The sequence below is a fragment of the Bactrocera oleae genome, chromosome 2, assembly GCF_042242935.1.
Source record: "Bactrocera oleae isolate idBacOlea1 chromosome 2, idBacOlea1, whole genome shotgun sequence".
NCBI lineage: Eukaryota > Metazoa > Arthropoda > Insecta > Diptera > Tephritidae > Bactrocera > Bactrocera oleae.
In genome coordinates, this window is record NC_091536.1 from 62,395,298 (window position 1) to 62,423,002 (window position 27,705).

General features: G+C 33.7%; 2 protein-coding genes across 3 annotated transcripts in view; one reads left to right on the forward strand and one right to left on the reverse strand.

Moving 5' to 3' along the window:
- The window catches only part of Timp (Tissue inhibitor of metalloproteases), a 45,756-nt gene extending 25,671 nt beyond the window's left edge, over positions 1-20,085 (forward strand). For both annotated transcript variants that reach the window (XM_036368827.2, XM_036368826.2), the window contains 4 exons: positions 16,596-16,872; positions 18,682-18,767; positions 18,833-19,051; positions 19,177-20,085. In XM_036368827.2, the coding sequence (XP_036224720.1) occupies positions 16,740-16,872; positions 18,682-18,767; positions 18,833-19,051; positions 19,177-19,371 (633 nt within the window). In that variant the 5' untranslated portion in view covers positions 16,596-16,739 and the 3' untranslated portion in view covers positions 19,372-20,085. The remainder of the gene's footprint in view (positions 1-16,595; positions 16,873-18,681; positions 18,768-18,832; positions 19,052-19,176) is intronic.
- Positions 1-27,705, reverse strand: part of Syn (synapsin) — a 119,977-nt gene that overhangs the window by 60,311 nt on the left and 31,961 nt on the right. The window contains 4 exon segments of the mRNA XM_036368824.2: positions 20,170-20,274; positions 20,376-20,519; positions 24,840-24,911; positions 25,281-25,441. Coding sequence (XP_036224717.2) covers positions 20,170-20,274; positions 20,376-20,519; positions 24,840-24,911; positions 25,281-25,441 — 482 coding nt within the window.

Here is a 27,705-nt window from a genome sequence, read left to right on the forward strand (position 1 = left end):
TTTAATAGATAAAAATCGAGTCGTCATTCTGAGATGACATAAGTCTTGTAGGCCTCCATTTTCCCGGTAATGTGATATCGTCGAATATACTTATATATGATATGTACATATTTCTTGTATGATATATATTATATAATTCTCAAAGTTCTAACAGTGCCTAAAAAACATGATGAGATGTGATGAAAAAATGTCTTTCTTTATAATTTTAATGGAAGTTGTTAAGTGCAATACTAAAAATAGTTGAAAAATTCTCAGACATTCATTTTCCACAAAAATATAATAAATTTTTAACTGAAATTTTGAAAATCTTAATAACCCCGGTCCATTAATTCTGTACCCATTCTTATTCGATTTTATAAGCAATTAAATTATTTATTGTGCACATAAAATACACTGAAAGTAACGCAGTGTGTGGAGATTCACACAGTCAGCTGTAGAAATAGAAATAATAAGAGTGCGACCAAGAATTGTGAAAACAAAACTACATTAAGCGCATTCATATAAAATTTATTTGGTCACAAAGTGCACACATTGTAGCAACTTAACACAGAAAAGCTTTAGCAGTCATTCGTTTTTCTAATGCCACACATTATCGGCGCGTTCTAGACAGTTCCGTTGTTATTGGCAGTGAGTGGGCTAGAAGAAACTTTGTTGCCGCGAATGGTTAGTGGTCTGCTTATGATCAAGCATGGCAAAATTAATTTTTAAGTAAACAATAACACAGTAAGAAAACACAGAAGTAGACCATCCCTAGCAATCCTGTAGGAAAAAAGTAGGCGTAATAAAAGTGGTAATTGTTCAAGATAAAAATGAGTAGGATAGCTCATAGGTTGCTTAAATTTTAAAGAAAATATAGAAAATGAGTTTCGAATAGCCAGTGCATACGTTTTTTCAGTTTTTTCATAATAAAAAATATTTTCCATTTAGAGTAAAAAATACATTATTTTAAATGGGCTGGTTCAAGATCATTAAAGTAAAATTTTGCCATCTGAATCTTTGTGGCGAGTCAACCCAAGTATGATTGGCGAACAGTAACTCGAATCAGTTTCCTTTCAATTTAAAACTCATTAGCATTTCTGACTTTGCAAAGTTTTGTTTCTTTTCTGACTTTGAAAAGATATATTCAAATAAGACTAATCTATAGTAGACCAAGATCGATCTGCGAGATTTATTGAATAAAGGGCCACCGATAAAAGAATTTCACCGATTTCATGCTGTTCTAAGCACTCATGTGATCCTTCTTAAGCGAGAAGGGTCCTAAAAGTTTCAACGAAAAATAATTGCTTTTGGACTAGGGATGTTTGCACAGTATTTCCCTTTGGGGCATGATTGTGATTTATAGAGTTGAAAGAACTTCTACTATAAAGTATATAAGAGAAATTACGCCATGTTTTTCAAATGGAAAATTTCAATAAGTTATATTGGCTCTTTTGAAGATGAACATTCATTTAGTAAACTCTTAATTTCACACCTTAGATATTTAAAACTTTGTACTTAGAAATATTCAAGTAATCGAATATTTATACTACTGATATATTTAAGCCTTCAAAATTACGATTACATTCCTAACCCCAAGCCTACAACCTAACCTAAAAAATGGACTATAAGCTTCGACCAGTTCGCTGCTATTAAAGACAGTGTTTATTTTCTATTACAAATACATATACATATATATGAATATACATTTAGAAGCGACTTATATAAGATCATGCAATGGTGGCAAATATTGTAATTGGTTGAGCCTTTTTACTCTTTTTTCACTTTTCGCTTACTTCCAACCACAACCACTTCTCGCGCTGCTTTTTATAATTTGTTTATGGCCTCGAGCATTTGCGGGTGAACGCGTCCAACACTTCATTTTATGAGCCAACACCGTTGAGTGAATAATATCACATCACAACACTTAATGAGCTACTAAAATTAGCTAAGCACCTTGAAGGCTAAGAACGAAATGGTTGAGCACATATATTTTAGGGATCCCTGTACGCTGAACTGTGAGGTGAGGGGGTTCAAAATTTGTTTTTGATTATGTTGTCGGTACTTTTATTGTTGGGGTTTTTTTTGTTTAACTTATTGCTGCATTCATTTACTTTTGTTTTCTTTTATCGTCTTGACTCAATTCATAATCTCTTCTTAAATTGCTTTCAAATTCGTTTAAATGGAAGCATGTCAAGTCTTCTTTATTATGACTTCGACAGTTCCGAAAGCGATTTGTTAGTGGCATGAATCGTAAAATTTCGTTAATCAAATTTTTTCATTAATTACAGCGGCTTTATTATTGTGCGAATATGTAGTTGTTGAAAAAATATTATGGCGTACATGAAAATGATTTTTTAACATGAAATTTGTAATAATTAAAGCAGTTTGCAAGTCATTTTGTGGAGCCAAAAGATATTTGAGATTAATGTCTTCGAAGAAACACTTATTTAGCAGTTATATTGTATTTTGGAGTACTCCTGGTTGCCGGGTTTCTTAAGCCGTCCTTATAATGTTGCTTAAGAATTTAATAAGAAATGAAATTCGCACGAAATTATTAAATTCTCCATAGTAAAATAATCGAAATTAATTACAATATATTAGTCGGTTAATCGACTACAGGTTGCTGATATTTATAACGAAAAAAAAATTTGTCAGAAGAGTTATCTCAAAGAATGAAATCATACTTTTTACTCGAATTGATCAGTCAAATAATTCACATTGGTGTCGTTTAAGCACAGCCTATAACATTTTCATTTCATTACTCCATTTATTTTCATTTATTAAAACCTCTGCTTGGAAATTTTTCGAAAACAAAGATTGCAAAATTTATCAAAAGACCCTTCGGAGTGGTATTAGAATTCACTGGATAAAATCATTAGCGCTCTACATAAGCTTAATGAATGTAAAATATCAACCCCTCTAGGAAACCTTCAGTGCTTAAATTATTTAAAAAATTTTCTAAGAACTGCGAATTAAAACCAAGAGAAAATAGTATTTTAATAAGGTTTTAACCTCACTTTTCACATGGCTTTAAGTTAAACCTTAAAGATTCGAAGCATACCTTCAGGCGAAATTTGATGTGAAGCAGATTCATAAAAAATTGGATTACAACAAAATTAGTAAATGTTTTACACATAATTGTTGTTTCGTTAATTAAAATGATCTTTTTACTTGAGTCTTTGAAATTAAAAGTGATTTTGAAAGCAATAGGTCTCTTTGAACAGTTGAAACTCTGATTTCTGATTACTGATTACAAAAATTAAACTATGGCGTTTGCCAGGGACTTCTAATATCAGAGATACTTTCGATGATTTCTTGTTACACTGCTTGATCCTAACGGTTCCAATCTTTCATGCCAGAAATACAATCAAAAATTAACATTATTGCCGGGAACATTTTTCTATAATTAAGAACCTACCCAGCATGAACTCACGACCAATTCTAAGGACCCACGGAAAAAAATTAATTTTATTAACCTGAAAACATTTTTCTTACCTTATATACTTATTATAGTTATTATATCAAACTTTACACAAGACTATTAGAACTGTTTGGTCTATCCGTAAAGCTCATAGCCCGAAGTTTTGTGGAAACTTCAACCAAACTTTTTAACAATAGCGCTACCTTATTGTTTGTTTACTTCTTTTATCTTTTTTGTGCTTTATTGCTTTTTTCATGTTACGCAACCAAAAGCCGTCTAAACTTGGTTAGCAATTGAGCGGTGACAAACGAAATGTGAAAGATAGGCAAAGACAGCAGACAAATACCTCTACAACTCACGTAAACCCGCACTTAAACTGTTACGCCTGCAACAACTAACCACTATCAACAGTTACCGAACTCTCATCCATCCGTTTCAGCGCGTTTCGAGTCAAGCGACCATGCACTTCCGGCATTTCACCGCTGGCGATTATTAAGTGCGAATTGTTGCTGCGCGACCAAATATTTTTATACACTCGCAACATATTGCTACAGAGTATAATAGTTTTGTTCACCTAACGGCTGTTTGCATCACTTAAAACTAAGTAGATGTAGGGTTATATATATATATAATGAAGAGACGAGTTGAAATCCGGGTGACTATCTGTCCGTCTGTTCGTCCGTCCGCCCGTACCTCTGTGCAAGTTGTATCTTGAGTAAAAATTTAGATATCTTTATGCAACTTGCTACACATGTTTCTTGGTACCGTAAGACGGTTGCTATTGCAGATTCTTCTCATAGTTCTTTGTTATAATTCGAAAATGGGCGAAATCGGATTACAACCACGCCTATTCCCCATATAACACCATTTTAAATTCCATCTGATTCTTTCACTTTCCAGTATGCAAATAAAGTATGCAATGCAATGATTGTATCGGGGTAAACTTTTACGTGAATAATACGTCAAAAATTGTTTAAATCGAACCAAAACTGTTCAAGCCCCTAGGTACTGAATATGTGGACCCCAATGCCTAAAATTGACTTTTACCGAAAATATCGGCCAATGTCTAATATACAAGAATTGAAATTCATTTAAGAAAATAAATACATGAAACTCTTGATAATAGTATGTTTTTGTGTCAAAAATGGGTTCAATCGGATCAATATTTCCTTTAATATAAAATTTGCCAACACCTGAAGTAATTTCCCGGGCTTTGATCCTTGCAAGTTGCGAGAGTATAAAATGTTCTGTTACATCCGAACTTGGAACTTTCTTACTTGTTATTTTTTGTTTATTGCACTTTTGCTGTTGGTAGTTTGACCAAGTGCGCAGAATTTTGGAGCCGACTTTAGTATGGTGTTTCAACACTTTTTTAATTAAAACCACTACCACCTTGTTTGCTTACATTTGTTGCTTTTTGTACGAGTGGAAGCCGTAAGCAACTTCTAGCGTATGGGTTAAAAGCTACAGGGTGTTATCTACTTTGTATTTACAATGAATTATACTGGGGCTCATTAAAGAAAAAGCGAGTACCTTTAAGATGGCAGACTCAAGTCTGTGACAGATGTTTCGGAAATGTTCAGTGATCTTGGAGATTAAGTGCTGTAGGTCTGTCGGAGGATATTCTAAGATTGCGATTTATATTTGGAGAACATTGCTCAGATATTGGAGTATTGTATTGCTTTCATCAAACCATTCTTCCTATAAAAGAAGTCATAAAAGTCTAATATATAGTAGAAACGTTGGATGTCAATTCTTGCTCTCTTATATAAAAAAATATATATAGAAGTGAAGTGCTGCATATAAAGGATTCTCAGACAAGCTGAGCTGTATGAAAGTGAGAGATTTTCTGAGGATTTATCTTTTAAGTTAAGTTAAAGTTAGTTTGCTCATTTTAGTTTTCTTCACCAGTGCTTTGAGGTAGTAATTTTTTTAAATTAATAACCTTTACTCAACATGCGATATATTCTTTACTTGTGTCTCACCCTGTATATGTGTGTATGAGCAAAATACCCACACCCCTCAGCTCAAAAGACAAAAATTAAAACTCAGTTGCGGTCAGCAGTCAAGTGATAGATGGCTGGTCTAATAAAAGCAAAAACAAATCCTTGGAAATATCAAAAATTCTCTCAGAAAATGGAAGTAACGGAAATCCAAAGATTTTTTAGGGGCTTCCGAAGTCTTAAAGTGGTGGCTAACTTGCTGAATATCAACAGAACAGAAAAACTGCACAGAAGACAGCCGGAATAAATAACTAAAAGTGATATTTAATTAAAAATTAAAGTGCAGTTGCAGTTAGTAGAAAGGTACACTACCGTGTAAGTGTTTCACAGTGCAACAACAAGTGCAGTAAATTGAAAATAAGGTAAACTTTAAAGCAAGAAATTCATATGTACGAACACATAGCACGACATAGCATGTCGTTGCGTTCGATTGACATACAGACCTAGTGTGTGCTGTTTTAAAATTAATATAAATTTTTTCAATTTTTGTTGTTGCATATACTCTAAAAAGGCCCACATTTATTTTGACTCGCCCAACTAATCGTCAAAATATAACTCAGCACCAGTTTCATACACAAGCAGAAGGGTCTGTGCTAGAATCACATGCATATCGAGTGAGCCCAATAGATATGCATTTACCAATCGATCGTTGCAAGTCAATTAGTTTAATTGAAATGGAATAAATCAACAACTAAACAAATGTGCGTGTACCCATTCAGTTTCTTTCATTGATGCACTCGCCTTTATGTATCTAGATATATAGACCCCTGCATGTGGACGCCTGTGCGCGCCTTCATAGCACACTTTCACGAAAGGCAGCCGCAATTTATTGGACATGATTTCTGTATATTTAGAATTTTTCAATTACTGTGGAAAAGTGATTTTTCCTGCTGCTGCCTGGAGAAGTATGAAATAAAAAGCTGTAATTTTTACATGGAAAGCACACTTGAAAAGTCAATTCAATGAAACTGCCAATAAACAATCTCTATCGCTTGTACAACACATTGGGTTAAACGCATTTACCGTAACTTGGAATATAAAGAAAAATATAGAGAAAATTCAAAACACTCTACGAATTTGAAATAGTGGGGCTAATATTGAGATTTCTGTGCAACAAGCTATAAAACAGCAGCAGGGAAAGTGCTTTCGGTCACTAAAATGTGAAAACTCTCAAAAATATAAAAAAATCTCAAAGCATTAATTTGCGATTTAGCTGCTCGCCACGCCTCAGCGCATTTTTCTAGTAAAAAGATTTTTATGGGAAAGCAACATTAAATTCAGCCAGTTACTAGTTCGATTCTCACTTTTCAAAAGTTACCTAACAATGTGGCCTGCGCATAAAATAATTAAAAAAGGTTGTATATTATATATCAAATATTTATGTATTATTAACTCTAAATTAAGTGTGGTAAAAATATTGTTAAGTTCGTCGATTTACGCTTTCCGACTTGCATTACTGCTTTTTGCTTAACACTAGAAAATAACCTGAAACTATTTTCTTTTTTTATTGTCATTGTATTTGTTTCTTCATTGTTACTTTTTCAACCTTTGGAACTGGAAGACATATCACTGTTGGAGGCTGTACGAATTACAAACATTTTCCAAACAAATTTTCCGACATTAGCATTCCCGATGTCAGTTTTGCACTTTTCAAATCGAAATAGTTGTAATCACGGTTGATTTCAGTACAGACTGTTGACTTTGTTATTTATTTTGGCTGTTTTAGTTTTTCTACATCCTGAAATGTGAACAATTTTGTTGTCTTTTCCATTACTTTGTTGAGCGGTGAGCCTGGCGCCGCCCACATTTGGGCGCAATCATATATCTTCTGAACTACTTTATTAATTTCAAAAAAATTCATTACATAACATTGTTACAAAATTTCCATGGTACAGTGCGAAAATGGAAGAAATCTGATGACAACGCCTACTTCCCATGTAACACAATTTTTAATTCCTTCTGATTCTTTCACATATCGGTATACAAATAAAACGTCAATTAATATATCGGGATAAAACTTTGCACGAATAGTCCCACTAAAGTATGCCACTTTATAATCAAAAATTGTCCAAATCAAATCAAAACTGTTCAAACCCCTAGGTACCGAATGTGTGGACCCCAGTGCCTATAGTTGGCTTTTTACCCAAAATATCGGTCAATGTGTGAGATATTTATTTGAAATCCAGAGAGAATACTTTCCTGATTATATTATGTCTGAGTGTCAAAAATGGATTGAGTCGGGTCAATATTTCCCTTTGCCACCATATACCTAATATAAAGATTTTTGAACTTCCGGGTGACATTTTACCAGATATATCATGCCAATATCCCAATAAAAATGAGAAAGCGTATTTTCCTAATAACAGTGTATCTTTGTTCCTAAAATAAGTAAAATCAGCTGAAAGCTTGCCCTAGCACCCATATAACTAATCACAGAATTTTCAAACATCCGCCTGATTTTACTCCATATATGTTGGTAACGGTATGTTGGGTACTTAAAGAAACTCAGGGAACATTTTATTCTGTTAATAGAACGTTGTATTGCCAAAAATAGATAAAATTGGGTCAATACTACCTCTCATATACCTAACATAAGATATACCTAACATAAGATATACAAACATCCGGTTGGCCATATAAGGGGTGTTTTTTTTTAGAGGTATAGAACTTTAAATTGCAATAAAACAACGATGGATTATTCGATTGATATGAATATTATTTATCCGAAAGATAATATTGTGGCATTACATTTTAAATATTATTTCTGGCATCTGACTGCCGCGACTGGCTCGGATGTAGTCCAATCTAGACGTCCGATTTTCGATGACTTTTTCCAATATTTGTGGCCGTATATCGGCAATAACACGGCGAATGTTGTCTTCCAAATGGTCCACAACGTGACGGTCACCAAATCTGTCTTTCAATAAATCGTCAGTTTTTCTGAATTTAACGGTGTTTCGACATGCCCTTGAAGATTAGCTTTACTCCAAATGCGGCAGTTTTGTTTGTTGACGTAGCCATTTAACCAAAAGTGCGCTTCATCGCATCATACGATAAAATGAACGTAGTGCGCGATACATATTCCGCACAGAACCATTATTTTCGAAATAAAATTTCACTATCTGCAAGCGTTGTTCAGGCGCGAGTCTATTCATGATGACCAAACCAAACTGATAATAAATCACTTGACAGCTGTTAAATCGGTCGCCATCTTGAACAGTAATGCCAACTTAAAGTTCTATACTTCTAAAAAAACACCCATATAATGCACGTTTTTTCCAGTCTTCAAAACACTTAAAAAAGTAATTTTGTGTGAACTTCAGCTCCTCCTTCGATGCATTTTTTAACTCCTAAATCGTAGCGTGGCGTCATCCTTTCATGGGCCTCAAGGGGCGATACTTTTTGGACAAACCTCGCACACTATGGAAATGGGTGAAATGGGTTGACAACCACGCCTACTTCCCATATAACAAAATTTTGAATTATTTTTGATGCTTTTACTATACAGCATACAGATCAAATATTATATTAATGAAGCTATTAGAGTAAGACCTTGTACAAATTGTGTACTCAAAATATTTAATCTTACGTCCAAAAACTGCCTTATCAAGAATGGGTAACTTACCTTAGCACCCATATGTCTAATATAAATATTTTCAAACTTCCAGTTGACTTTATCCCGCATCTATCGGCCAATCTGCAAGAAATCTTAATGAAATTCCGAAAAAATAACAGTGTATCTTCTTACATGTGATAGTAAATAATGTATACAATACTGCCCACTTTTAATTCGAAATATACGAAACTCCCGGTATCACTTTACCTTGCGAGAGTATAAAATGTTTGGTTACACCCGAACTTAGCCTTTCCTTACTTATTCAATAAACTTTTGAGAAAAAGATATAAGTTTATTGCAATCAATTCGAGTTAGTTCATTTTCAACAAAATCCGAAAGCTGAAAATCTTAATTAAAATTTCTACAAGTATGTTATTGCTCACTAAAATATTTTCTTTCTAATACTATCCTCAAAATATTTCAAATTCAATTTTACTATACAATATTAACATTATAGCTCTACTGCTACAATGTTATGCATATATGTATGTACTTTAACTATTCAGTTGACAACCCTCGCCCAAAGGCTCCTATTTAAATTGTGTTGGTTCCAATCATTACATAAATTTTCGCAGAAGCAAATGCAAATCAGTTAATATTTAATTACTGATGAGCATAATAGTATTAATTTCCGTTCATTAAAAAAAGCAGCGCAGTCGATGAGTGACGAGTGATGACAAACGAATGCTGGCGCATAATCTGCCAACACACCCACTCACCTCAACGAAGTGGCTTCTGGGAAAAGCTATCGTTATTGGCAACGCAAAAAAAAAATGTAAACAACAACAACATGTTTAAAGTAAAATAAACATGCAAAGCGTCAATAAGTTGGATATATGTATATACATAAGTTAAGTAAACAAGCAACTCAATAAGCAAGCAACAAAAATAAACAGCCAACCATTGTCGCTGAAGTGTTCAGGAGAGTAGTTGTATGTGTATGTGTGACTGTGTGTTTGTTTAAATATAGCATTTTAATATTTTAAATCTCGGCGGCATGACAGCATATTTTTTGTAGTTTCTCATAAGACAACTGCTAACAAAAATTGCCCTTTAGTTAATATTAAATATTTATTTTATTTATTGCGCTTAGTAAGTAAATCGTTCGCAGCGGTCGTGAAGTGCAGAGGTGCAATGCGTTGAATGAAGGTGTTGCGCTGTTTGTTTTGAAATTAAAAAAAATATGATTTATATATTTATATTTAGTTTTTGTCTCCCAGTAAATGCTTCATTAAACAAATCGCTGACACGAGACCGCCGAGAAGATGCTGCGGCATATTTTGTATTTGTAATATGTCTGCTATTAGAGTGTAGACAAGCAGTGGCGCAAGCGTTGGGAATGGGTTAAACGTGACTGAAAATTGTTCGGGCGTTAAAGCATGAACATGAAACTGTTAACCAAATGACATTGTTGACATTTCGTGTCAAGCCTGACAGCTCGTGATTTAGGTGCACTAGTAGGCGGCCACTTATGCATGTAATGCAGAAAGTAATATTATTTTAGGTGATTATGAATTCGTGTAATCTGTTAGTTCGATCCAAAATAAATTGGTTTCGTAATATTATGTCTACTTATGGCAAAGTGCACTTTTCGAATTTGCCACAAATAATTCCCGTATGAGTAAAACGCAATTTATTAGCCAAAGCACTTACAGCTCATTAGTGGCACTATTAAAACTGTGCGATATGCATGGCCCAACGTGGCATAACACACACACATATAAATTATTAATGAAATAGCGTGCTGAAAATATTTACTTGCATGAGTGCAAAATACTGCAATTTAACAACGCACACTAAAATTAATTAAAACAAAACCAATTAGTTTTACAAAACAGCAAGTAATTATCAACTTGGCAGCTCACTGGAAATTTAGCAGCACAAAAAAATACTAATATTTTTCGCTAACACTAACTACCAGATTTTTTCTTAGTTTATTTGCATTTAGTGTTTCGTTATTTTGCATTCGCCACACACAAATGTGCAGCTAAAAAGCGCTGATTGCGGGTTAGAGATCAGCGACCAGATCAACACGATCAACAATGATTAGTGCATATACATTAGAAGAAGCAAACTTTGCTACATACAGACATAATAGATATGTAAATGTATATGTACATTTATATTTGCATTTGGAAATTCTCACATTGCACATTCGCATTCACCTTGTGCGCCTTTCATCGGCTCTTTCATTATGCTTTACGGTTTTATTTGCTAAATAATGCACCGCAATCAATTCACTAAACTCTCAACTAATCACAACATTGTACGTTAGTTGGTGATTGTTAATTTTGACGATTGTTTATTTATGTGCAATTTACAGTTTTGCTTTGAGTTTGCTCATTGATCGATTGATAGCCTATGGAAATGTGCTCAGTGATCGAACGGTGATCGTGACTTTGTTGATGATTTCTCCTTCGCTGATGAATTATTTTAGTTTATTTTTGGAAAGTCAGAAATTTTTAGTATTACTGGGATTTGTTTCAGATAAACTCCGTTAAGTAGATTTTGCAAAAATTACCAATGTTGAAATTTTTTATTTGTATAAATTTGCTGTTGCTTTTGTACAGGTGTTTTTTATGAATCTGAAATATGTTTTGTTCTAATAAGTTAGGAGATGACCCAAAAATTAATATCCGCAATACCTCTTTTGAAAGACCAACCCTTTATTTAATCTTGTCATCCCTATTACTTATTATTATAATTCAAATTAACTGGACATTCTTTTCTCAAAAATGCACTATCTTATGACTGATTTTATTCCTGATTTTTTTTGGCTCCGATCTCTTAGAAATTAATTTTACATTTGACCACAACCGTGAATAACCATTAAAGTATCGACTCTCCGAAGGTGGTCTCTCCAAATTTTTGGAATGGAATCGTCCATTTTGAATCGCCAAGTTACATAACTTTCCTTTTCCAAAAGGAAACTTCCCAAAGTTTGTTTTGAGGTTACCTCCATACTGTTAAAAGATTTTTATGAGTTGTCAAATTTATGACAAATATACAAATTGCAAGGTCCTTGAGTAGACAGTTTAGAAACCATAAAATTCCTTTGTATTTTTCGGAGAGTACTTTCAACAAACAATACAAGAAAATAGTCTTTGTGTGACTTACGATGAAGAGTGAAATACTTAAATTAGTTAAGTTAATTAATTTAGCTGGTTAGGATATACATACTTATAGGCCCTAACAGTTCCAAAGTTTTTTCGTTTGTCAAAGAAACACAAGCAAAGTCCTCCGTATTCACCATAATTACCTCTCTTCGCTATTTCTATTATCCGAAATTTAAATATCTGCTTTGAGAAATGCTCTATATATAATTTTAAGTCTAAAACCAAAACTCTGAAGATGCTGAAGAGCATTCCACCGAAGCATAAGGAAAATGTATTTTAATATGAAATTATGGTTGATTGGTTTGATTTAAAATGGGGTGGATATTTAATTGTTTATTACAGGTGAATTACTTACAGCAACTATGGTATGAACGGTAGCTATATATAAATACATTATTTTTCCAATAGATGGCGTTATTTATCTGAATCTTGCGTTGTATAAGACCGATCGAGTTCGGCTGGATGGCATTAGAAAGCTGACATTTCGTACTAAAAAGATTTTTTGACAGTTTTGTGATTGGTTTATTCAGTTTTGTTTGAGCAAAGTGAAAATAGCTATATTTTACAGTTTTTCTTCGATAAGGGCGAGGTGAAAGTGTGCATAACTTCAGATCGATCTCTCAAAAACTAAGGGACTAGTTCACGTGTATACAGACAGACACGCTGTTCATTTATATAGTACATATGCTTTATAAGGTCTCCCAAACTTCGTGGCTAACTAACACATATCCTGTTCAGGGCTTTCGGGTCAACTTTGATGAAACGGCATATTGACAAAAACATACAAATACATAATTTTACAAAAAGAGAAAAAAACAGTCATCGTCATAAAATTTAAATACTCACAGATAAAAAGTGAAAATCGCAAATATTTGAACAATTAAAGTTAATATTATATGTAGAGAGCATAGTCGTAATCGAAATACGGTTATGACCGCAAATGTAATATAAATTTAAATGCATTTAAGGTCAGACTGTCGCAATTATCATATTCGGCATTAACCATAAATGCCGTTATGTGGCCATAAAAAGTTATGCGGTAACTACAATAAGCAGTTTTGCAGTAAAATAATAACCGTGTTACAAATGAATGAGTATATAAGTAAATATGTATGCAGACACCCACACACATGCAAGTATATTATATTGCTTGTGGCTACAAGAGCAGCCCCCAAAACATCAGATTCATAAAAAAGATGTTGTGTCTACAGACACTTTGACACAAGTGTTCATTTTGCACACTCTCAGATATTTTCTACATGTGTAGCACATACATACTTACATCTGTGTCTCATATTTACTTGCAAGATGTTGCCACTATGTCTTTCGGCGGCCAATTGCGGGTGATGAAAGCTGTTTCTGAAAGTGTCTAATTGCCTAAACTAATGAGCTGCCTCTGAAATAAATGAATATATTTTTCCACACACACACATACGTACGAGTATGCAACATACTTGCAGACATGCTTTCAGATGTGTGCTATGCCCTTTGTCCTTTGTAATTGCCGAAGAATTTAAAGGTTTACTGCATTTCAACATTGCATAATGTGTGGCTTAATTAACGAAAATGTTTTTGGTGCAATATAAATTTTGCTAGAGCCACATATGATTGGTTACACGAGCAGGCTGATTTATGCAGTGTACGCATATAAAACAAATGGCAGATTTTTTTGTCCCTAGTAGTCTCAATTACAAAACGAGGCCAATTTGTGTTTTAATCTTTTTGCTTATAGCTTTATTTTATTTTTCCGTCTGTCTGTTTACACACGAACTAGTTCCTCAATTTGTGAAATTTTGCACTCGCTTTTTCTCTCCAAGAAGCAGATCATTTGTCATAACCGTCGACATCGCTATAGCATATAGCTGCCATTCAACTGATTATCATTTAAACATAGTGATTTTGGATAATTGAATGCAACCCGATATCCGGATATATTATAAATTATATAAAATTATTAACCGCATATTCATGCTGCTCGCATCTTATCCACACAATATCCTGGTATTCGCATAAGAAGGCATTTGCGGTACTCGTTGGCACCTTCTTCACGGCTCTAAGTAAACTTTACAGATCACATAAAATTTTTAGTGAAATATAAATAGAAAATGAATATCAAGTTAAACTAACGATATGAACTCTAGTTACTGACTGCCTACTCAAGATTACACTTTATAAAAGCAACTTGCTCTTGGGAACAGGACCAACTTAAGGGGAATAGGGTTTTTAATTTTTTTTTTTTGTCTTAAATTAATGCATAATATCTGAAGAATGTGTCGATTACAGCAAAATACTTTTATGCGTGTCTTTAGATGTTTAGTATCAGATTCCAAAACAGGTTTACATTGATCCTTTTGAAATCTTTAACGCTACATGTCTGTTTTTGCACGATTAACTTTCTCCCCACTTAAACTTTAGCTACCTAACCTCAAAATTTGTTATTCAGTTGCGATTTTAGTAGCTTTTCGAAACAAAAGCATAATTACAAACGTTTACCTAACCCTCATGAAGTTGATCTATTCTAATTGAAATTGTTCATTTTTTTCAGATAATTATATCAAACAAGATCAGTTTTATTTAAAAGCCAATATAATTGGCATTTTACTAGTAATATTGAGAAAATAAAAATTTAGGTCTTACGAAAAGGTCCAACATTTAACTTTTTAGATTAGAATGTGTTCAAACTTGAAAGTGAAAAATTTTAGACAACTCCAGCAGAGTCCTCTTTAATAATTATTCGCCATGCATCTCATACTCAGTGTGCAACGAGTTGAGAAAGTTGAACTTGCTTTAAGCTCTTAGCAAACGCAGTATAATGCACCACACCATTTCAGTATTGTTATTATGTTATTAATAAAGATAGTAACTTTGTAAACATATATCTATATGTTATGTGTATAAATATATATGACTAAGCACGTTTATAGTCCCCGAGCAAATAACGTCTAACTGAGCATAAACTCAATTCGACTTACACAACTTTGCAAATACTTACTAAATGATTGATGATGAGATTTTGTGTTTACAGCAGGAAAGCTTACTTCTCGAGGATAACATATTAATATTATATATTTATGTTTGTAATCAAGTTTCTCAAAATATTGAAATAGTTTTAGTCAATTTATGTGATTAAATTTAGTAAATGCTGGCTGAGGAGGTTAGAAGTGCAGATTTATTTGAATACACACATCTATGTGTAGTGGGTGAAAGATTTGTTGATTAAAAGCGAACAAGGAACCTTTATTAATGACTTACATCAAATATTAACAAAAGTGGTATCTTTCTTAAAAAAAGGAATATTTACGCTCACTATTTAGAAATTTTCAAAACACATGTGGCCCTTGTTACTGCGATTCGTTGTACCAAATTAAATTTTTATATCTTAATTTGCGGATTAGTCATGGAAATGTATAGGGTTTCGACTAATGTCGTTTTGTGTACGTGGCAGCGGTTCGACTACGCCCATTTTTGAACTCCCTATTCGAATAAGAAACACCTGTATGACGATATCTCAATTTTTACAGTTACAGCTTCCACGGCATCCGGATTTCATCTCGTCAACCCGGATGGTGTGATCATTTATATATACATAACTCTAGATCTTTTACAATTATTAATTATGAAACAGCCAGATTTTCGGATTGAGGTTAAAAAAATTTTTTTAGAACTTTTTCCATATAATATTACTTAGGCTACTACTTTATTTAATTAGTTTTTGATTTTACTTTACAGTTTAGTAATTTTTATATATTCCATGTACATTTTTCGTTCGTAGTATATGTATGTTATTAATATTACTGTTTCCAAACTTTAGCCATTTTCTGGGAAAATTTACCTGCTTCGTAATCAGTTCTGCATCAACAAACTGGTTTAAATAGATATTATTAATATTTATTTAGATACGTTCAAACGTATTTGCTCAGGACTAAACAAACTAATTTTGGAAACGCAAATACAACCCTTTGCAAAGGTGTCGCCGGAAGCCTTGTCCAAATAACTTGTTGTTATTTTGTGTAATTTTTTGGTTTGCACTTGACATGATGACAGGAAACAAATTTATAAGTAAATAAATATGAATGCATATAAACAAATACCGAATTAAAATTGTGTGCGGTGATAGAAAACATTTACATAAGTGATAAGAGCACACTTGTCATATACCAGTAAATGAAACAATTGATTTGACATACTCAAGAATGATTGAGAGTGTTACATAAATGCTGCAAATTAAGTATTAAAAAATAATAAAATTCAAAATAAAATTGGCTTTAGCTGATAATTTCGTTACAACAACATTTTTGTTTTCTAGCACAAATGTTTCTGACAGCTGACAGGTGACTACTGTCACAAAAATCCTTTATTACAATTTTATTTAAGTGCATTAAAACAAAAAGCAAACATTTTACAACAACATACTCAACAAAAATCAGTACTATATTTTTTCGTTTATTTTTCCGTTTCAGCAAAAATTTCAAAACTACTCGGTGACAGTTACACACTCGACCGAAAGGCAATAGAATCGCCCAGCGTCCACCGCTCAAAGGCATAGCGACACCAGAAAAGGCAAAACAAATACAAATCAAGCGCAAAATCAATAGCTGTCAACTATGGATGTCGGAAAATATTTGGGATTATTGGCACTGATGCTGCTCTCGCTGTTGGCGCTCTACAGCAGCCCAGTGGAGGCGTGCAGTTGCATGCCCAGCCATCCGCAGACACACTTTTGCAATGCGGATTACGGTAAGTGGAAAGGAGAGTTGGTATGCGTGTAGACTCAGCCACTGTGACTGACGGACAGTAAGGAATGATACTTTATACTGGCCCCATTTAGCCAGGAAGTCGCTGTGTAAATATTAGTGTAGCAAAATTTAGAGTATAGTAAATAGAGGAACGAAGCTCCTTCTGGCTTCGTTGTGCAGAAATAATAAAGAGTACAAGTAAGCGCTCTGCCCTAACAAATTATATTATCTCATGATAGTCGCATTAAAGTGGAAGCTAAGATCTCTAAGTTGGAAGTGGTGTCAAGATAGCTGACTATTTTGTTTGTACGAGCGCAATTGGATATGTCTAAGGTTTTTGATATCTTGGAATTACAACTAAATAAGATCTCACTCAAGCTTAATTGAATATTTCATTTTTATTAATTCTACGTTCAACAAAATATTCAAAATCGAGACGTCAATTGAAATGGTAATCGATAACCATTGATAAAAAATAAACCATATTTGTATCCGAATTCTTATTTATTATTTGAACCACAGAGTACTTGTAGTCGCCACTTTATTCGAATAGTTATCGATAAATTTCGAATATTAATATAAATATAATCTATGAATATTGAAAACAAAAATAATTACTTACTTTAATTAATTTTTCAATAAAACCAATTTTCAGAATCCAAAATCAATCGAAATTGTAATCGATAAATATCGACAAAAAGCAAGCAATACTTGCCTTCTTTAGTACTCGACATAATAATTATTACAATCCCTACTTTAATCGAATAATTAACCGATAAGTATCGAAAAGCGTAAAATATATATATACTTATGTATAGATAAATAAAAGATTCAAGATTATACAATTGTTAAGCGCGAGTACTTAACTTTACTTCGTATTAAAATGCCAAATGGTAGGATTTAATCTTGCAAATACCTCAAGTCTAAATAATTTCCGAAATTGCCAGTTTTCTTATACTCGCTTTAGATGTTATTCGCATCTCACATCTCGGTGCGAGGGTTTCTTATCGGGATTACCTCCAGTATATACCAAATTTAATGAAAGTTTCTGAACTGTCTAATGAAGACACCCATGTTAAATTCAGAAGAAAGTACATACATATGTCAAGAAACTGTGTAGCCTTAACATTTATTTTATTCTAGCAATCACAGACTCCTCAAACAGTCCTTGTATGTTAATAATACTATTACGTGCCAATGCTTAGCAGCATTAAGACAGTTTGCCCGCAGATTTGTTCCGGGAAAATAATATCCCCTATTTCCTTAAGCATTTTTAACAATTTTCAAAGGATTCTATAGAAAAATTATATGAGCTGCGCTTGGATGCGCAAGAAAAGTCGGAACTTCGAAGCGCTCTCTACGATGGCAGCTTCTACAAGGAATCAACAAATATCTCCTGCAGATTGTAGTTTGTATTGAATATTATTGCGTTAAATTATCCAGTAACTTTATAAACTAGTATACGAGCTATCTATTTACCGACTTTTACCTAGTTCTTAACTAAGTAAGAATAACAGCAGCTGTATTCGATACAAATTAGGTTTCTTAACTAGTATACAACTGATTACAAATATAAATTGTTCGGGATAAGCTGTAAGTAGTTAAAAATCTCCTGTGATTCTGAATTAGTTAATTTTTCACTATTACTAGACTAGTTAAATGTAAAATGCATTAGTGCCTCTCAACTAAACGATGCGATGATTTACTTGTTCAAAAGCAGTTAAGGTAGAAGAAGAGCGATTTTTTATTCTTAAACCTTCTTCCTTAACAAACTATTCATAATTTTAATTTTTATTATTAAATTTTTCAGTTGTCATAATACGCGTAATGCGCAAGTCCCTCCGTTTAGTGCAAGACAAAATCGCATACAAAGTGGAGGTCAAGAAGTCATATAAGGTGAGTAGGAGCTTAAAAGCTTAATTGGCATATAATAAAAAATAAATTATAAATTTTCTACACAGATGAACGAAGCCGGTCACAAGCTGCTCAAGCACGGTCGTATTGTAACACCAAATTCCGATGCCATGTGTGGCATTAACCTGGACATAGGCAAGCTCTACGTGATTGCCGGCCGTGGTCCCTATTTGAACAGTTGCAGCTATGTTAAGGAATATCAAAAAATGTCGGTGATTGAAAGGCGTGGTTTTGCCGGCGCATATCGCAAAGGTTGTAAATGCTCGGTGAGTATGAGATAATTTTTCTATATATTTAGATTCAGATTTAGATCCTTTGCTTAGCTTAAAAATCTATCGATTTATCAAGAAAAAAAATACATATATTAATTCATATTCTCTACTTCTTACAGGTGCAACCCTGTTTCGGCCAAAGCTGCTTAAGCGAACACCAGTCGGCAACCTCGTGCAAATGGTCACCGTTCGCTAAGTGTGAAACCGATTATAGCGCCTGCATTCCCTCACATTACCGCACACCCGAAGGCATCATCTCCAAATGCCATTGGCGAAGAACGCCGGCATACAAGAAATGCATGTCTGATCCATAAATTACATAACACATATATACCAGATATGTACGAGTATGTATATAAAACGAGGCAGTAAAAGAATTGAGCAAAACCAACAATAAATATTTGTACACGAAAAGTTGCTGTTCGTTCTTCATAGTTTAGCTGTATTTTACGAAATAATTACTTATTAATGTTAACCTGTTAAATACATACTTACTACACCAAAATGTTTTGTATGTATGGGTAGTAGATGTACACGCGCAGCATTTCCATTTTGACATTTCATAATTTCACTTAATTTTAAAAATTATTAGTAATTTCATTAATATTTTTCCAAATTTTTAATTTAATTTTACTTAAACATTTTTCTGAATTACTTTTAAGTTTTTTATTTAAATTTTTTATTAATTTAAAAAAATTTAATTTTTTAACTTTGTAATTTTTTTTGTTTATTTTCTTTAAATTATTTTTCTAATTTTTTTTTAATATTTTTTATAATTATTAATTTTTTCAATATCCATTTTTAATTAATTTTGAAGGCAATTTCCCTAATTCGGTTCATTTACTATATTTAAAGTTTTCATTTTCGTAGAGAAAATTTCATTTTATTTTCCTCTTCTCACTTGTACTTATTTTCTGTGTTTCTTCACTTAATTAGAGCTTTAATTGTATGTACATAATTATATTATTAACAGTTATTTGTATTTATCGTAATAAAGCCACAAATAATACTTGTTTATATGTGTAAAATATTCGAAAAACTTGAAGTTTTTTTTTTGTTTTTTTTTTTTTTGAAAATAAAATAAATTTTGAGACAATTGGAAATGCACTTACCAAATCCCTGGCAATAGGGAAGAAGGTCTGCTCGATCAGTGGAAAAGCGTCGCGTCCCAAGCGACGTTGCAATTGCAGCAAGTGAGCAAACACCCACGGTTTGTCCTGAAAAAAAAAAAGTATTTTCATAAAAAAATATTTTGCAAACAAATATGTATGTACATATAATAAAATTTCGAAACCAATCTGCATCATTTGCTACCCACCTGAAATTGATAAATCGAGTGCAACGAATTAATGCTGGGCACGCCGCCGTACTTGAGCCCTATAATAGTCGAGCGATAATCGTTGGAACCGTCGCGTGGTGGTTGACGTATGAGAACAAAGTCTGGTCGAAATGAGCGTGCCACCTGTTGAGCGAGTAAGTGTGATTTAGCAAAAGGCCTTGTAAATAAATAATTATAGTTGTTATTAAAAAAGTAGTACATTTTGCTTTCATGTGCGTGAGGATCTAATGTGTCCCTGCTGAAAATCATTTTAAATCATTTATATAACGTAAATCGTTCAAAGGCAGATAAAAATACAATTAAACCTGCTAGTAATGCACGTGAGAGCAATTAAATGTAATATTTGTCCCCGATGGATTACTCTGGCAGTTCAAATATAAAACAATAGTTGTTCATACTACAAGCAAATGCTACATAAACTGTCCTGTATTGGTATAGCTTTCATTCTTTAACAAATCATATGTAGGTCTCGTAAAGCAGAAATCCTTTAATTAGTAGGTTTTATTTAGCATAGTTTGAACGGTCTAATTTAAGTCAAATGAGACAGTTTTGCTCGATAATTTGTTGGCATTTTTCAGATAATTTCATAATGTCACTCTGATAAAAACATTTGCTCCTATCGGCAAAAAACTGGGAAGAGCCAATTTTCAAAAGCTTCTCTTCCAACATCATTCTCCTTTGACAAGAATATCTTGTAATCATTTGGTTCAAGGTTCGGACTATAAACTGGATGCATAAGAACCTGCCAATGAAGTTTCCGGAGCTTCTCGCTAGGCGTTGTGTATGTCCCGGCGTTATCTTGGTCCGCGATGCGGCTAAATATTTTGTCAGACGGTCTTTGCCAAAACTGTATAAAGGAAGGCGAAGTGAAATCGTATTGTCACTTCCTCCTTTTCAGGGCGCTGATCAACGCATTGATTTGATCCGCTGTGCTTTTGTGCGCCGTGGGGTAAGGCTATCGTCAGCAGGTACCCACGTAAAACACACCGGACGTTGTCACTTCCTCGTCTATTGCCCGGCTTTCGCCAGACTGAGATTGAAATATCTTGGTAGACACACCTTTAGCGAACCTAGCGAAGTGGCTGAGATTAATATTAACTGCCTTAATAAATTTGTGGTAAGCTTAACCGCTTCCTCGATCTACGAGGATCTGGTGATCCACTTTTAGGAGTTTAGCGGTAACACAAATATATCTGTCCAAGTGAGATTCATCGATTTTGAATCAACCCCACAATTGGAAAAAAAATGAGAAAGTTTTTGAACTATCGTAAAACCATCTCGTTCAATCTTGAGTGAGATTTTTCATCAAGCGGTGTTTAAATGAATGCTGCTATTGTTAAAATTAAGTGTTACCTACTTTTAAACTATTTTGTAATACTATATTAAGTCAATTAGTTGAGACAATTAAGTCTCTAATTGTATTATTTTTCTTAGTGTTCACACACATTTACTTTGTTTTCGACAAAATTAGTATTTTTCAATTTTCAACAAAATATTTAACTCAGGTTCAGATCAGTTTTTAAAAGCTTTGCGTGAAGAAATCGAAGGTGATATCTATAATAATTCTCGGACATTAAAATTGAATTAGCTGATGTCCGAAAAAATTAGTTGATGTCCGAAAAAAAATATTGATGGTTCTTTTTGATAGTCTAGCGTGGTTCACTTAATTTCAATTATCTTTCTTTTCGCTTTTTGATAGATCATAGTTCTATTCGAGCGAATATTTAAAAGTATTTATTTTATAATATAATTTGTTTCAATTCAATTATCCGAAAAGATCCGATGACAATTTTTCTTAGGCCTGGCGAAGTTAATATTCACGTTTTAGCATTTTATTTCTTAATTCTAGTTACAATTGTGAACAGGTGCCAACACCTCTAATTTTTAACTGTAAAAGTAAAATACGAACATTGATGTTCATAACACCAATTGAACTAGGATTATCAAGATTGCCCATACTCAATTTGTGTATAATTAATACTTTTGTTATTTTTAACTTTTTGATTACACAAGCGTTAAAGTAAAGAAATTCTACAATAAAATCTGTACCCATTTGCCATCAAATAAGTGCGAAGTACCAATTAGTGCTAAAAGGGCTCACAAACAGATTTATATGCATTTACTTATAATATTTAGCACGCATGCTTATAAACAAATGATTTTATGTCGCAGAACACTTATTTCAGAGCAGACGCACTCACGCAGCTCGCCAGGGGCCCATTATTCAAACATGCATACATTTCTAAGTAATTCATTAATGGCGGCGACCTTCACTGTCGGCGTGGCAGAAAGTGTTTAGAGAAAAAACTCGCAAGCCTAATTGCCGATAAGACGGGCATGCATACCTCTACATTGGCACAAAGCTTGGGTGTTAAAAAGAAATAATATTGTTATTATAAAATGGAAATATACCATAGTATATAACTAGTCCAAAAGTCTGGAGAAGGGATTTGGTTGATTTTAGAAATTGTTATAAAGCTAATATTTATAATAATATTACTGGAAGTAACATGTAATTGAGAACGGTCTCTCATAGAATAACGCATATTAAAATCCCTATCAAAAATTTGTATGTTCTACTATATACTTGTATATATGCAAATGTTCTTTTTATTTTTGAACGATAACATGTGCGTAAGATCAAGAGAGTTTTTGAAGCTGATAAAAAAGAAGTCAAGTCTTGATAAAGTACACTGTATTAGTTTTACACAGGAAATTGCGAATATGGATAAGTCATATACTTGTAGATATGAACGTTGCAAGGCGACGAAGTGATATAACCCAGAGGAAGATTTTTACGAAATGTTAGGCGCTAAAGAAATCCGCGATGTAAAAGGTTATAATATTTGCCTCGCAAGAATATTTATTTCCCTGTACATGGGCTCATTCATAATATCGATATTCTTTTTTTTTTTGTTCCTGCTCACCCTTATAGAAACTGATGATTATATGAAAACTCCTTATAAATGCAAAAAAAGTTATAGTAAGTTATAAGCTAGAGGTGCTATCATTCAGCAAGGCCTGGTTTCAGTTACCTTCTCCAACTAAGATATTGCCTCCTGTTGGTCACTAGCAAACCTTCGTGTGTATATCTGACAGGAAGAACCCTTATTCTAAACATCCTTAGAAAATATCTTTGCATATTTTTTAAAACTCTGAGAAGTCTTTAGTTCATGGATAGCATCAACACTAAATCTAAAATCGATATGCTGGGCGGTTTGTATGAGCTCGGTGAGCCGGGTCAACAACCAGAACTTGCGTAACTGTAAGATCTTTCTAGCCCAGAGTGTGCAACAAGTGGTCACAGTCCGAAAGAAATACCTGTGTATGGCTAAAATTTTAACTGACTTCCTTAGTAAAAAATTTTATGGAAGAAACATATCGATCCTATCTTCTCCACAATCCAATTTTTACTAAATTGATTTTGAAACATCTTGGATATCTTATCGAATTGGCTAGAACCGAAATTAGCCGCCTCAATAGATTTGTGATATTCTCAAAGCGGTCCGTCGATAATTCATGAGGATCTCTTGATTCATACCTTTGAGTTTTTGGCATCACAAAGATTAGGTACTTCAGCTATCCAAGTTGAATTTTGTGACCTCCGTCGCACTGACCAACCCTGAAACTAAACCTAACCCAACTTGCAAATAAATAGATATTCAATTTCAATATTTTAACCTAGCGGTTCTAAGCAAAAACAAATGAAACTAATAGAAAGACGTAAACTACAAACTCAGTAAAGATCCTTAAATATTCTCTAAAAGTTTTGTCATACCTAGGACTTAAGAAATGTAATTGTTATTGTAATATAACGAGGTTCCAGAACCTTAGCGAGCGGTACTTCTACAGTACTTCTCCAAAAGAAGTACTCAACTATAACAATCTCTACTCCATTAGTAGATTTGTATAAAATTTTCTGCCTGGTATATGAATCGAGTTGTGTATTATAAGGAAAAATTGTCTGCTAGAACAAGATATACCCTATTTTCAGCTTATTAGTCTCCTTTCGTTGGTAAGTTTCAGACCCGTCTTAATGTAGACATATTAAAAATAAAAAAAGAACTCATGGAAAATGGATGTAAATGCGCTTGAGTGGCTTCGCTGCAACTGCGAGTATCATAATGAAACTAAAATCAAAGTGCAAACAAGTTCACAAAGATCCAGACTAGACTAAGTGGTTGAGCTATATGTACGAATGTGTATGTATGTTTGTGTACCTTACATATATACTTGTGCATGGCATGAATGATGTGGCAACATTTACTCAACTTGGTCAACAGGGAGCAATTAAAACGCGAGCACGGAATTTTCACACACACACTCTCCTACATACAAGTATTACATATGCGGTACTTTCACGCATGCCTGCTCATACATATGTTACATGCGTTTATAAGAGGCATAACGGTTTAAATCAAAGTTTACTGTTCAGTTACTCACCCTGGTGCCACCACGGTAGACAGCCATGGAAATAATGGGTCCAGTTTCGGCGCTGGCAGTAAGCGAAATGTCCTGCAAAAAACACACACATATACAAAAGTTAAATTATATAGACAGTAAGCTGCAAACGAAGGTTGGAATGCCGTTGCAAGTGGCAAACGCGTGGAGAATTGAGGTGTGAAAGCGCAATTAGTAGAGCAGAACCCACATTCAACTCCTTGTTAAATATTTAGCGCGCAAGGTCAAAGGTGAAAGTGCCAACAAAGCAAAATGTGTACAAAAAAAAAGCATTTGAGTGAGAGAAAAACTAAACAAGTGTCCACCAGTGGGCGATTGTTTGCTGTAGGCCAGCTAAACTGCAGCACGCCGCACGAGCCACACACTTTCAGTTGCAACACACATTTTAATAGTTTTTTCTCCTTGCTTATTGCAACTACTCACCCGGAACTCAGCTTGCTCTACGCGTATATCGAAATCGCCATGCAGCCGCTTGCCGCGGAAGTATTTCGACCAGTCAGTGTTTTGGTCGTCGAGTACGAGCAACGTGAAGTACTTGTCCTTGTTAAAGGTTGGCGCTCGTGTGGCACTCTGCACCGCAGCACCTAAATTTATATATGCATTTTAATGAGGCTTCATTAGTAGTGTTTAAGGAAGTGGTTGTTGGTTAATAATGGTGTTCTTAAATTTACGAAAAAACTTGTGAGAATTTTATAGGATTACAAACTTTTATTGAGCGCAAAAGTTTTGACATTTTAATGTCGGCACAACAACATGTAAATGAGTGCGGTTATGCGCGGAAAGTAGCTCATTTTATTAACAGTTATTAAACTATTGAATTTAGTTGAGTAAAAGTGTAGAGTAAAACTGACAACTAGTTAATATTAAAATAAAAGTGATCAATCTATTAAAAAGCTTACGAGAAATTAGTTATAGACTATACCTTACATATATAAGTTAACAATAGTTAACTAAGTCAGTCTTTGAACTGCCAAAATTGCAACCTATGCAGTTTGGATTTCTGAATGACCGACAGCCGCAATTCAACACCTTGCAGTAGCCACCGAACGTGTGACCGGCGGATGTAACGCAATGCCTTACCGGCGGATGTAACGCAATGCCTTACACAAGCTTAGGCGTCAGCAGAAACTTAGAAAAGCAGCGTCAATGGCAGTAGCGGCGATAGTAATATTAGGTTATAAATAAGAGAAATGTAATTTTAATAAAACAGTTTAAGAACGGAACTCAACTTGTGTTTATTTAAAATAACATAATTCCGTGGTAGTCAACAACACCGTCGCTATCGCATAATCGGAAATATTATTTAAATAGTTAGTGGGTAGTCGACAACACCGTCGCTACCAATCACAACGCACATAAATATTCACACTACTTATAATAAAAGTAGTGATAATAAATAAATAACTATTATTTAAATAGTTCGTGGTAGTCGACAACACCGTCGCTACCGAATAAAGGAGCAGTTTAAAGATAATAAAAATATAACTTATACTGTATGAAACGTACGGCAAAGTGTTAGTAAACAGTTGTATATATTTATACCATGAATATATTAAGTTTGCCTCGAAGTTTATAACACTCAAAAGGAGACTGAACGATCGGAATCAAGTTCTTGTATGGAAAACTTGTTTACTTGTTTTTAGTATTTTGAGAAAAACCTGTTAAAAAAGAACACTAAGAAGGTATCGCACAAATCAATGAAAACGTTGGAAAAAATACCGTACCCTACACCGTATTTTGCGGTGGCTCTCAGCGTCATTTTCCTGCAGTACGTGATTTTTTCCTTCACATATAAAGCGTGATTTTGAACTTATGAATAAAACATTTTCAAAGAATGCATATATATATCAAATTTAAGAAGATTTTCTGGTATTTGGAGATTAAATGCTTAACAAGTATCAAAAATATGTGTAATCGAAAACTTTCTGAATTAATATTTGTACAATGTCTTCAATTTAACTTTACTGAGGAAACTACTTAGAATTGAAGTCTTCTAATGGCTCAAAATAACACATTTTAAGTCTCAAACTGATCAAATTTAACTCCGACTGGTCCAGCTGTTTGTCTTGGAAAGTTTGTCTTATGCGAGTCATCCACCCACCTCTGTTAATGGTGATAACATCGAAATAGTAACAATGCTAGAAATTGGTCATGTTCGCATCAGGGAGATGGCAAAGGATCTTAACATCTCTTAACATATGGATCGATTCAACACTTTTTGGTTAGTGTTTTGGGTATGAAGCGTGTCAAAGGTAAACTCTTACAAAAATACGTGAATCTTTTGCAAGAATGTAGTCGAATAGAAGTCGCAAATATATTTATAAATATGACATCGAAACTGTCGAACAGTCCGGGCTGAAACTGTTAAAACCACGTCAAAGGCGGTCAAAAATCAACGTGATGGTAACCGTCTTCATTGATTAACGTAGTGAGGTTAATCACAAATATTTCTACAGGGTTGAACGGTCAAGAAGGAGTACTACTTCGTCATTTTGAGCCGTCTACGTGAAGCAATTCGTAGTAAATGACAGTATTTGTGTGCAGAAAAGTTATTGACTTTTCACTAGGATTGTGATTGTGATGACCTTTTGGCCAAACAAATTTTTTTCTGTTTTCAAACTGCAAAATCCCCTTCGACGAAATAAGTTCATTGAAGTCATGAGAAGTCTTTCGCCGAAAGCACTGAAAGAAGTGTATAGAAAATTGGATTATTATGCCTGTATTGGCTCAAAAGGAACCTATTTAGAAGGCGAATATAAAGATGTATTATACAATATACCAAAATGTAATTTTGTGTCAGTCCAATAGGCAATTTAATAGTTTACCTACGTAACGTATACTATCCCAA